Here is a 13,658-nt window from a genome sequence, read left to right as displayed (position 1 = left end):
TCACATTGGTATCAGATTCAGATTGTCCACACACACCATATCCTAGCATGGGGGCATCCTTGGATGGTTAGATTGCGTTCCGGCACGACCACCTGTCTACAGAAGAGAGTACTCATCAACCGGAAGACGTCTCCCCTGAAGGAGACCATGTTCTTCCGCCTACAGTAGACACCATAGCTCTTCTTAGAGCTCAGAACCAGCTGCTCATGGAGCGTCTCCAACTCTTGGAGGCAGCAACAGCACGTCCTTCTCCACCTCCAGCAGCACCCGACTACATATCCCTCTTCTTTCAGATGGAACAACAAAGGAGAGAGGATGAGGCCCGAAGAAAAGAAGAAAAAGCAGAAAGACGGGACTATGAGGAAGCCCAACGCAGGATCGACGAAGACCGGCGTCAGGCTGAACTCGCCGCTCGGGAACACCAACGTGAGCTTGATCAAGAACGTATGTTACTTGAGCACCAACGGGAAAAGGAGGCATTACAATGGTGGTATCAGCAGCTCTCCTCAGTCTCCCCAGTCACAGGTGTCACCAGCCAGCAGTCCGCAGAGCAGCATCAACCACCGTCATTCGCAGTCAACCAAACTTCAGTAAGTATGATGGTAAGTGTGATCATTCATCAGTCAATCAATCTATTCATCAGTTTAATGCTCATTTTCCATTAGCTAGGATCACAAACCCACAAGATAAAGTCCACTAAGCGGCTCCCCATCTCACTGGTGAGGCAGTCACTTGGTGGCAACATTGGTCTAGTATTCATACAGACCAGGCCACAGGTGTCACAGCCTTTGGCTGTGTAACACGCGGAAGCTCTGGGTAGTCTTCTTTCAGCCCTAAACACTCTTGGAAACCTTCTGATGCAAAAACGCACCATCTGATGCAAAAACGCAGGTAGAGAGAGAGTAGAGAGAGAGAGAGAGAGAAGTGCTGGAAATTCAGTATATACTATGGTACAAAAAGGTACATATCTTGCAGCCCTTGGCTGCCTTCTTGAAAAGGTGGTAAAACACCAAAACCTGTCCCCTATGGGACCTCTAGTGATCCCAACCCCTAGTGGGTTTGAATGAATAAAACAAGGAGCAAGGGGGCCTTTTTATATGGGTCTTGGACCCCTTTTTATGCTGGCCGACTGCTGGTCGGCCAGTTCCATGTCCATACATACTAGCAAACGCTGCCCGACTGGATGATCTACTTGTCCATGATGCGCCTGATGCTGCCCATGTCCTCTGATTCAGCCGACTGGTTCTGTGAGCAGCCGACAGCATCCCTTTGGTTCTTCTCCAAGCCTTGCTTCAGTCTACACTGCCAAGAGTGCTCTATGCTTTGCTCCAAGTCCTGCTCCATGTCCATCTTCTACTGGTTCATGGTCTTTATCTGTTTGCCTCTTCTGGATCTAGCCCCGAGAATGTCCATGGCATCCGTGATGCACATGACATCCCCCTCTGCTAAACTTGATGACGGCTCTTGGATGACTGTCATCATCCCAATCCTGTCCCGAAGTCCCTCTGTCATCATCCATTCCTGGCAGCCCTTTTTCTCTGAAAATCCGGTCTGTTCTCCAAACCACTCTGTCTCTGATGAAGATCTATGCATCTGGTCTTCCTCTAGTCCACAATCCATTCCTGCCCTGACTCTGAACACCGTCTTGGTCTTCTTTCCTGGAACTGAGTCTGCCACTCTCACATCACCCTTGGAGGATCAACCTCCCTTGGGACCGTTACCTGAGAACCTATCTGGCTCACGGAACTGCCATCCCCATCTGGCACTGTGGAACACCACCAACAAACCTCCTGGGAGTTCTTCCCAATCTGTGTTCCCGCCTTGGGCTTCGAATCCGTGTACTTTCCTGTACCTTGGACCTATACACCATCATCTGGGACTGAATCAGTGTTTAGCTTTGCTGAGCCTGATGCTCTGATACCAATGTAGCACGCGGAAGCTCTGGGTAGTCTTCTTTCAGCCCTAAACACTCTTGGAAACCTTCTGATGCAAAAACGCACCATCTGATGCAAAAACGCAGGTAGAGAGAGAGTAGAGAGAGAGAGAGAGAAGTGCTGGAAATTCAGTATATACTATGGTACAAAAAGGTACATATCTTGCAGCCCTTGGCTGCCTTCTTGAAAAGGTGGTAAAACACCAAAACCTGTCCCCTATGGGACCTCTAGTGATCCCAACCCCTAGTGGGTTTGAATGAATAAAACAAGGAGCAAGGGGGCCTTTTTATATGGGTCTTGGACCCCTTTTTATGCTGGCCGACTGCTGGTCGGCCAGTTCCATGTCCATACATACTAGCAAACGCTGCCCGACTGGATGATCTACTTGTCCATGATGCGCCTTCAGCCGACTGGTTCTGTGAGCAGCCGACAGCATCCCTTTGGTTCTTCTCCAAGCCTTGCTTCAGTCTACACTGCCAAGAGTGCTCTATGCTTTGCTCCAAGTCCTGCTCCATGTCCATCTTCTACTGGTTCATGGTCTTTATCTGTTTGCCTCTTCTAGATCTAGCCCCGAGAATGTCCATGGCATCCGTGATGCACATGACAGACTGGGACATCTTTGTCCATGACCTGAAGACCAGATTTCTCCCGCCCCAATACATGACCGACCGGTCTGAAAGACGAGTTCTATGGACTCAAACAGAACGGATCCCCAGTGCTTCAGTTTTCCGGTAAGGTTATTACTTTAGCACAGCAGTTAGGGTTATCTGAGCACGCTAGGATGGAGCAATTCATTCGTGGATTGGACTCTAACATTTGGTTCACAATCCGTAACTTTGAACCAAGTACATATGACCCGGCTCTGACTCTCGCTCAAAATGAAGAAATGAAGCTCAACGGGGGCAAGCCCAAGCAATCATCTCGGTCCAGTACCAAACCCCAGCTACAGCAATCAGCTGCACAGACAGGGAAAGATAACACTGCTTCTAAAGATGCTAAGAAGGACGGCAGTAATAGCTCCAGTTCAGGGGGTAAGAAAGATAAAGAACCTAAGAAAACCCCTGATGAAAAGGCTAAAGCAAGCATTACTAGAGGTTATCTTCCTCCACAGGAGCAAAGGAAGTACCAGTCAGAAAATAGATGTTTTTTCTGTCATATTATAGGGCATGGTAAGAAGGATTGCCACAAATGGCAAGCGGCACAAGCCACCAAAGCTCCTTCTGCCACAGTTGCCACAGCCTCCCCAACTCCTCCAGCCCCACCTACTACCTCAAATGCAGTTCAACTTTTACCTTCTATGCATCCTATGCCATCCGTGGTATTTGATGCTAAGCATGAGGGTGAGAGAGATGCTGCTCAGAAGAGCCTCATCCGAGCTTATGGCTCTGCCCAGGACCGACAGTTTGTAGTCATTAAACAAACTCACTATCAAGAATAAGTTTCCTATGCCAAGGATAGAGTACATTTTGGAGCATTTAGACGGTGCTAAGTTTTTCACTAAGATCGACCTCAAGAGTGGTTACCATCAGGTCCGCATTTTTGAAGCTGACATTCCAAAAACAGCTTTTCGGACAGAGTGTGGTCACTACGAGTTCGTAGTCATGCCTTTTGGGCTTACAAATGCACCCGCAACCTTCAATAAGATGATGTCTAGGATTTTCGCAGTCCACATTGGGAAGTGTGTTTTCATATTCCTTGATGACATACTAGTCTTCTCAGCCACTGCGGAGCAACATGAGAAAGATGTGGAGAAAGTCTTGCAACTTTTGCGAGATAATCAGCTCTACATAAACGCCAAAAAGTCTATCTTTGGTGTTAAGGAAGTTCAGTATTTGGGCTACACCATCGGTTCCGATGGGATTAGACTAGATCCATCAAAGGTTCAGGAGATCTTAGATTGGGACATTCCTAAGACCGCCCAACAAACCCGCTCATTCGTAGGTCTTTGTCAGGCCTATAGTACCCATGTCCATCAGTTTTCCAACCTTGCAGCACCTCTTACCGACTTGCTCAAGGGGGTGAAAACTCGCAAGCACAAAGTCTCAGTTACAGGCAAGGCGCTTGATGCATTCCATGCACTCCAGAAAGCTGCCTCAGAAGCACCTGTATTAAAGTTAGCATCATGGGACGAACCTTTCGAGGTCATCATTGATGCCAGCAATGTAGCCATAGGTGCAGTCCTCCAACAGGACAATAGACCCGTGGCATATTACAGAAGAAAGTTGGATGTCGCCGAAAAGAATTATTCGGTATATGACAAAGAGCTTTTGGGTGTGATCACAGCACTCAAGCATTGGAAGCCTTTTCTTTATGGACAGGCTTTCATAGTGAAAACAGACCACCAAGCACTTAAGTGGCTTCAGACTATGCCAAGTGCCCAGTGGAGTGATCGACAGGCCAGGTGGAGTCAAATCTTCCAACAGTTTGGAGGTATGATTGAATACATCCCTGCTAAGCCTAACCAAGCAGATGCTCTTAGTCGAAAGTCCAGCATCCAGGCAGTCCACGAATCTACCATTCTCGAAATCACGGGGAAGGACTTAGATAGTATGAAAGACCAATATGTCGACTTCCATGAGTTTGGTACTCAGTACAGTTTGGCCCTCAATTCTGAGCCTGGCCACTATTCAGTACAAAACGGTTGGTTGTTCTACAAGAACCGTCTCTGTGTTACTCGGGAAAAGCGTTCCGCTCTTCTCCACGATGCCCATGACTCCTTAGTTGGAGGACATAGGGGTATCAACAGTACCCTCGAGAAATTAGAACGGTCCTTTTATTGGCCAAACATGTGCGTGATGTCTACGCACATGTACAACCCTGTAAGATTTGTCAAAAAGTCAAGGTTCCCCATACAAAGAAGGCAGGTTTACTTCAACCTTTGCCTATCCCCGACGGACCTTTCATCGGCATATCTATGGACTTTGTAGGGCCTCTACCAGCATCCACCAGATCCCGTAACACTCAGTGTTTTACCATTGTGGATCGCTTTAGTAAATTCTATATGCTCATTCCATGCAAGCATACGGCCAAGCCGAGGACGTAGCCCGTCTGTTTCTCAAGCATTGGTATCCAGTTTGTGGTTTGCCTAGCACCATAACATCAGATAGAGATTCCAAGTTTACCTTGCATTTCTGGAGGGCATTATTTGAAAACGTCGGAACTAAGTTACAATTGTCTAGTGCATTCCATCCGCAGACAGATAGCCAAACAGAAATTTATAGGCCCACGGCTGTTTATGTGCGACTGTACGGATCCGTACAGCTGTAGAGGCAGAAAATTCCAAAAACCCTAAAAATTCCAAAAACCCTAAAACTACTCAAAAAAATCCTAAAAACTACTTTTTGGAAATTTTTATCGCCCGAAAACCATTAAAACAGGTTTTATATCAGTTTTCTTGCCAGAAAGAGCTTCTCTAGGGTTTTCATCATCGACAAGGCTATAGGAATTGTGGAGATTATTCATGGGATGAGAGAGTGGATTTAGAGCATGGAACTTGGGCATAGAGCTTGGACATGGAACATGAAGCTTGGACATGGAAGCTTGAACTTGAGCATAGACATGAAGAACTTGGACATAGAGCTTGAGCATGAAGCTTGGACATGAACATGGAACACAGAGCTTAGCTATGAAGCTTGGATTTTGGACTAGGACTTGGACTTGGATTTGGATTCATTGGACTTGGGACTCATTGGATTTGGATATTGGATCTGGTACTAGCCCGGTGAGATACTTGTGGGTCATCCCCATGGTGTGCTCGGCAACAGGATCTTGTGCGTCGACATCGACATCGACTTGGATATCCTACATCGGCATATTTGTTTGTTTTGTATTCATTGATTGTATTGATCCCCGCCAGCGTGCCTGTGGATTGTTCCTGAATAAATTCCTAAAAGGGGGCAGTGGTTGTTCCCCACTCAATGTGGTGTCCTGTGCAAGATCCCCATCCCCTTCTCTCTCCCCCCTCTTTATATTTTTATCTCTTGGACACGTGGTTGAGTCTGTCACTGCACGCCCCGCTGGGCTTACACACTACCACCTCGAAGTGCCTCTACATCCACCAACACGAGCCTTCGACACCCACCACCTCACAGAGCGCATCAACGCGAGCCTTTGTCACCGATCGTGCTTCACCTCCAACAACATCTTTGCTTCTACACTGGTCTTCTTCTACTCAAAGTCACCTCACATCAGAGGGCTCTTGTACATATGTTTACTCACCATTATATATAGATTCACTCACCTATTTCATGCTATGTTGTTTTACTCTGATCTCTCGTACATCTGGTCCTTTCGTCCTTTTGTCCTCACATGGTATCAGAGCTATCGTGAGCAAAGGGATTGAAGACCTCGAGAGCACACATGGATCGTCTACTCGCACTCCCGGAGGACCAATTCTCCTCACCAAAAGTTGATTCTCCAAACTCTGATCTAGACCACACAGGGAATGTGGCTTCTTACTAAGAGGAGAGCCTCGTTCAAGATCTTACTTTGGAGACGATCAACCCATGCACATCACCTCATCTTCACCACCTTTGCCATCACGATCTCCCTCTCTGACTTTATCAGACTTTGTTTCCAGAGGGGGATACATTCCTTCTGCCAGTGTGTCAGTGTGGGACCCTGGCATCCTCCATCTTCTCTCATGGTCCCCTTTTTGGCTTGAGAGGGGTGTCTAAAAATGGCATTTTGTCCAGCCCTAAAAAGGAAATTTTATCTAGACTTTTCTGGATTTATTATTTTTTCCCTCTTTTGTGTGTCTTTGTTGTTGGTTGATAGCCTTTAGTCTAGCCGACTAGCATTCCCACATACTATATATAGCTTTGCCTCATCACTTCACTGGCTGTACCACTTCATAGACATATTCAGTACCAATTCTGCTGCAATTGCTGTTGTTGGAGACTGCACATCATCTCCTTCATCATCATTGGCTCTTCAGGTCAGCACATCAGGCCACAATGTGGGACAGCAGCCCACTCTTGTCAAAATACGCAGCGGAGATGATGACCAAATCTGGGAACACAAGAACAAAAACGCAAGCAAAAAAACAGCACAAGAGAGAGAGAGATGTAGGCGTGTAACTCTGCTCTATATACACAAGAAGATCCCGAGAAATGATACAAATAAGGTATGGGGGCTGGGGTCCTATATATACCTCCCTAGAGGGCAGTCCGCCAGCAAAAAGAGTGCCCACGACTGAAGAAAAGGTCCCACGACTGCATAAATGCAGTCGGCCAGCATACAGATGCCCACGACTGATGAAAACCAGTCGGCCAGCAGCCCTGTAGCCCACGACTGATGAACATCCAGTCGGCCAGCACTGGAGTGCTCCTGGCATCATCTGGCAGCCCTCCTCTCCCAAGCCTCAGAAAAATGGAAAAAAATAGGGGAAAAATACGGGGAGTGAGGAAAAATGATAAAACACCTCATAACGGCGGGCACACCCACAACAAAGGCCCTAGTGTATAAATCTAGACAGGAGATGACTTCTAACACCCCCTCTCAGCTCCTGGCTGTGTAACCAACCACTGGGAGCTGGGTGCCGCTGAGCAAATCCTGAGAGAGCGACTTCGTGAAGAGGTCCACCGTACTGTCCTCTGTCGAACAGAACTCCAGCAAGATGTCATCAGCAACAATCTGTTCACGAACAAAGTGCCTCTGGATGACCATGGGTTCCTCCAGTGGAAGCCCAAACCTGCAATGTAACCTCCTCCTGCTCCGTAAAACTGCTCCTGGGCCATAAGTAGATCCCCTCGTGTCCGGATCTCCTCCCCAAACTGAGTCACTCCAACCGTGGAGTCGGACTCCATCCAACAATCCCCCTCCTGTGTACAAGAGTCCATGATCCTTCACATGCCGCAGAAACCACAGGAAACGCAATCCTGCCTCCCAGAGAGACATCTGCAACCATGAGCTCAACCGCCTCATCAGGAAGCTCCCGTCCAATCTAATGTCCATCAACCAGATCAATGAACCATACAGCTTCTGAGTCACAGAGACATCACACTGCTCACAAGGATCAACACCTGTTACGGTGCACAAACAAGTCCTGGAAACCTGATGAAACCTGTCAACCACCCCCTCTGAATCCGGAACCACAAAGCCTGGAGAAACCACCTCCTTCTGCAAGTAAGCACCTGTCACCTGCCTGGCTTTCCGAAAGGTCCCCGTGGAAAGAACATCCTCATCTACTGGAGGTTCTATGTCCCGAACACTACGAGACATCAGAGCATAAGTGACCTGTTCAGCTTCCTCTGACTCACGAACACAAGAACTAGCAACATCAATACTGGAAAGTTCCTGCCAACTACTGCCATCTACTGGCAAGCTATCCACCATCTGGTCCCGGAAAGCCCGCACTTGCAGCGTATCCACACTTAAGTGGCCATTACCAGACTGCCACTCATCACAAACCTGAGGACCTGGGAGAGAGAGTGCTGAAAGCCTGTAAACTCCATTCTCCACTCCGCCTTCCCAAACCACCTGGCCTGTTGCTTTGTCCCGGAGAGCAACAAAATTCTCATCAAACTCCACCCGTACGCCAGTCTTGCAAACCTGATGCACTGACAACAGATGAAAACCAAGTGCCGGAACATACAACACCTGGGAGGAATGCTTCCCCCCTCTGCCATCGGGGACGTATCCCCAGTAAGAATATGACCAGAAAGCCTGCAGAGATCCTGTAAACCGGAATGGGAAGGAGTCATGTGCCTGGAAGCACCACTATCGAGAATCCACTCCCGAGTATCCGTTAAGGAGAGTCCTCCAATCTCCTCCCTACCTGAAGAAAATGAAGCATCGGTGTCCATCACCTCCAGGTGCACAAAAGCCGGAGTCTTCATGATTGCTGCTGAGGAGTTTTCACCCTTCTCGGTCTTCCGCTTGGGACACTGCCTCCAATAGTGGCCTTTCTCGCCACAATCATTACAGGTCCTCCCTGCCTTCAGTTTCTCGCGGTCAGCGTCGGACTTCTGCTCAGAAGACTTCTCCGATGAAGCCTTCCCTTTGCCCGAGTTACGGCCTTTCGACCGTTGGCCAGTAAAGGCCTCCGAACCTCCACCCTAAGGAGGGTTCGTGAATCGTTCCTCCTGGTCCAGGACCATGGGCACAAGCTCCTCCCACGTGATGGTGCTGAGCCTGCCACCACTGGTAATCAAAGACGAGTAAAATGCTGAGTACGAAGAGGGCAAATGTGACAACAACGTGATGGCCATGTCCTCTGACGATATCCCTTCCCAGCCTGAAGAACTTCCTGCTGAAGAGCCTGCAACTTGTTAATATGCTCCCGCATTGTCGACGACTTTGCAGGGCTCATAACCCGCATCTGTACTTCCAAGGAAATCCTCTTCATGGGCGATACCCTGTTGTAAAGTGAGGCCAAATGCTGCCATATACCTCTGGCCAGCGTCATATGCTTTACATGATTGATTACTTGTGGTGTGCAGTTGAGGAAAATAAACGAACGGACCCTGGCGTTGACACAATCCCACATCTGTCTGGGCCTCCCGGTCCTTTCGGGTTGACGGTAACTCCCCTTCCTCTACTTCTGGCCGTGGAACACCAACAACGACAAAATCGGCGAGGTCGTAAGACTCCAGAACGGATTCCATCATCACCTTCCATATGCCGTAGTTGCTCCCGTCCAACTGACGGTCCACCGGGAACGTAGGGAGTGTCGGGATCTTCACATGTCTCTCGGCCATCTCAAACAGATCTGCCATAGCGGGGATGTACTCTGAAAAGGGTGGGTGGGTGGGAACAAAGAAGAACTAAAACCTGCAAGTGGCTGTCCAGCAAATCAGCCCGCCTTCCTCTTGCTTCTCCTCTTCCCGATCAGTCCAAAACAGTCCACCAATCAGCCACAAAACAGTCCCCCTCTTGCTCACACAAATCCCAAGACCTATCTAGAGCCTAGGGCTCTGATACCATGTCAGAATACGCAGCGGAGATGATAACCAAATCTGGGAACACGAGCAAAAACGCAGGCAGAAAAACAGCACGAGAGAGAGAGAGAGAGAGAGAGAGAGAGATGTAGGCGTGTAACTCTGCTCTATATACACAAGAAGATCCCGAGAAATGATACAAATAAGGTACGGGGGTTGGGGTCCTATATATACCTCCCTAGAGGGTAGTCGGCCAGCAAAAAGAGTGCCCACGACTGAAGAAAAGGTCCCACGACTACATAAATGCAGTCGGCCAGCAGCCCTGTAGCCCACGACTGATGAACATCCAGTCGGCCAGCACTTGCTCCTGGCATCATCTGGCAGCCCTCCCAAGCCTCAAAAAAATGGGAAAAATACGGGGAGTGAGGAAAAATGATAAAACACCTCATAAGGGCGGGCACACCCACAACAAAGGCCCTGGTGTATAAATCTAGACAGGAGATGACTTCTAACAACTCTCTCCTAACAGGTCAGTAGCTCAGCGTTTTATATCAGGCCACACTTTGGGACAACAGCCCACTCTCTACTACAGTAGAGGACTTTAGAGTTTCTCCTTAGCTCATGGGACAGCAACCCTCTCTACTCCTCACCACACTCAGGTATTGCAACAACCTTATCACCAAAGCTTGCATCATCACCACTCGGGACGGCAGCCCTCTCTGCTCCTCACCACTCGGGACGGCAGCCCTCTCTGCTCCTCACCACCCCGCAGGTATTGCAGAACCCTTGTTCACCAGAGTATCCACCACTCGGGACAGTAGCCCTCTCTGCTCTTCATCATCACTCAAGTACCGCAACACCCTTGTCACCAGAGTCTGCTGCCCACTACCACCTCGGAGTGCCTCTGCATCCACCAACGTGAGCCTTCGACACCGACCACCTCACGGAATGCCTTTGCCTCACCGACGTGAGCCTTCGACACCGACCACCTCACAGAGTGCCTTTGCTCACATCGACGCGAGCCTTCGTCACCGACCATGCTTCAGCTCCAACATCATCTTTGCTTTTGCATTGGTCTTCTTCTACTCAAAGTCACCTCACATCAGAGGGCTCTTGTACATATGTTCACTCACCATTATATATAGATTCACTCACCTATTTCATGCTGTGTTGTTTTGCTCTGATCTCTCTTACAACTGGTCCTTTCGTCCTTTTTCCCTCACATGTTCCCATGCCTTCTTCCACTTGTCCAATGTCCGGGCAATGGTTCCATCATGTGAAAAGAGTTAGGAGGGCCAAATAGTTACAGTACTTGTGGTTGTACACATCTTATCACTTCATGTCTAGTATGTCCACACTTCCAAGCTCTCTATTGCTCCCTACTATGTGTTCTTGCTGTTTCTGTGTATTTATGCTGAACATTTTTGTTTTTCAGAACCTAACACATGTCCTATCCAAAGGATATGACACAATTGTTCATCTAAAGACATAACTCTTTGATTAAAACCCACACCCCTGCATTTGAGATTTGATGCTTCGCTTGTACCTCTTCGGGCCCTATTTAATAAGGCCTTGTGTCTCAATGCAACAACACACAGCTTTCCGCTCTACTTGTCTCTTTACTTTTAGTATTAAGTCTCTATTCATGTCTTGCAGAATATCCTTAGGCTAAGAAGTGGCACTGCCAAAGATTCTAGAAATGTTTTCACTTTGAGAACGCATCCATCCAAGGAGAGTCAAATGCTTCACAGGCAGCTCAATTTGGCAAATCAAACTGCAGCATGCAAACTCATGCTAAGCATAGGGTATTCAGCTTCTAGTTTAAGATTGATTAGCTTACGGGCCATTGGCTTGCAACCCAACTGTCTTGCTGCGGCTCTGTCCAATGCCATCCATTCTCCCATCTGCAAGAGAGAGTCAGTGATGTATGTAGAGTCACAGTCATATTGAACAGCACTTAAGCTAAACGCTAAGAAGTATTAGCACTGCAAAACAGAAAAAAAGGCATACCAGCATCACGACCCACTGCATGCTCCTCTACCTAAATGGGCCTCAATCGTCACAAGTCAGTCCTTAACATTGCAGAGTGTCTCTCGAGTAGTAAAAATGACCCACACACACACATACATGCTGCATACATAGGAGTTTTTGGATATAAAAAATGGGCTTTTAAGTTATTTTGATACCACAGGCGATGTAACCGATGACAACGAGAAGAGCCTATCCTCTGGCTGAAATTTCCTAGGCCGTTTCAAGCTGCAAAGTAGAGCAGGCTACTCATTAAGATCTATCATGTTCCAACCTTGAGACTTTCACTTATCGCTGTTTCAAACCTTAAAGGCTATCTACACTCTATATGGATTATGTAACAAACCAAGGGGCAGGTAGACCCTTAAATGAGAATCATTACTTACTTGCCTGCACCCTTAGTCGATGAAAGGAAACCCTCAAACCCTTTTAGCACGTTCCCAACCTGGCTTGAGTCTTGTAAATAAGTAGTCTCAAGGTCATAAACCTGCAGAAAAGTCCAGTCACAACTGGTCAGATGAAGTAAAAAATGCACCTCAAACATTAGAACGCACCAAAATTCACAACTCGTGCGTGTGTGTGCTTGTGCGAGATTGATTTCCATCGGCAACCCTGATCTCATATTTTTACCAGTTGACATATGTGCATCCCAACTCACCGACCAACCCTTTCCAAGGGCCATTAATAACAACAACATTGGAACGCTTTGGTTGGGACATTGAGAAAGCCCACATTAATTAGAATGCCACAACACATTAAACTTGGCCTTAGGAAAATAATGCCCCGCCCAGAACCTGGATGATCATAAATGACCCTTCCACTCGCTACAGCCTCTCACATTCATCAACTTCATCCTGCTCACATGTGTGTGTGCTAACCTATGGAACACATCTAACCCTATGATGCAGCGCCACAACATTCATCTTTCAAAGCTGTGTTGTGTGCATATCCGCATACGTGTGTGTGTCAATGTATTAGTTAACATAGCTCTTGTATGCGTATGTATTGTTGTATGTGTATTATGTATGTATGTATGTGCATATTAGACTTAAGATCTTGCATGTATGCATGTGTATTATGTACGTGTATGTATATGCGTATGCAAACATTCCCTCATATGGTTTTGGTCTTTTTCACGTTAAAAAAACTATACCACTGCACGAGGGGTAGTAATAAGTTAGAAAATACTGTTACAAAAACCCTAATTTCTCCAAAAAAACACTGATTGAATTACGAGGAAAAGAATAGGAGCTTCCCAAGTACCTGCTTTTCGACCTGACGGAGCTCCTCCTGCAGCTTTTCCCTCTTGGAGAGAAGCGAGGCGAGAGTAGCTTGAGGGTTGGATGCAGCCCGCTGCCCAGACATCGGACACCTAAGGTGTTTGCGCTTTCAGTTCCTCAAAGTAGTAATAATTTCAGTTCCTCAAAGCTTGAGGGTTGGATGCAGGTGTTTGCGCTTTCAGTTCCTCAAAGCTTGAGGGTTGGATGCAGGTGTTTGCGCTCAGTTCCTCAAAGTAGTAATAATTTCAGTTCCTCAAAGCTTGAGGGTTGGATGCAGCCCCGACATCGGACACCTACGCTTTCAGTTCCTCAAAGTAGTAATAATTTTTATTTTGGTTGTATTATTCAGACAATTTTATTTTGGTTGTAATAATTTCAGTTCCTCAAAGCTTGAGGGTTGGATGCAGGTGTTTGCGCTTTCAGTTCCTCAAAGTAGTAATAATTTTTATTTTGGTTGTATTATTCAGACAATTTTATTTTGGTTGTATTAATTAAGTATTCAGACAATTTTATTTTGGTTGTATTAATTAAGTGGC

General features: G+C 47.2%; 1 protein-coding gene across 1 annotated transcript in view; it reads right to left on the bottom strand.

The window, feature by feature from the left end:
* LOC147628773 (chromatin modification-related protein eaf6-like) overlaps positions 1–13,304 on the bottom strand; it is a 40,021-nt gene extending 26,717 nt beyond the window's left edge. Inside the window, exons 1-5 of the mRNA XM_086814017.1 lie at positions 13,106–13,304; positions 12,229–12,329; positions 12,001–12,070; positions 11,825–11,855; positions 11,655–11,718 (exon numbers count right to left, since the gene is read on the bottom strand). Of these exons, the coding sequence (XP_086670143.1) occupies positions 11,655–11,718; positions 11,825–11,855; positions 12,001–12,070; positions 12,229–12,329; positions 13,106–13,207 (368 nt within the window). The 5' untranslated portion in view covers positions 13,208–13,304. The remainder of the gene's footprint in view (positions 1–11,654; positions 11,719–11,824; positions 11,856–12,000; positions 12,071–12,228; positions 12,330–13,105) is intronic.
* Between the last annotated feature and the right edge of the window lie 354 nt (positions 13,305–13,658).

The sequence above is a fragment of the Cibotium barometz genome, chromosome 19 (genome assembly GCF_041138505.1).
Source record: "Cibotium barometz isolate CiBa-2024 chromosome 19, ASM4113850v1, whole genome shotgun sequence".
NCBI classification, from domain to species: domain Eukaryota; kingdom Viridiplantae; phylum Streptophyta; class Polypodiopsida; order Cyatheales; family Cibotiaceae; genus Cibotium; species Cibotium barometz.
The sequence above is the reverse complement of the archived record's forward strand: the minus strand, read 5'-3'. Positions and strand labels throughout refer to the sequence as shown.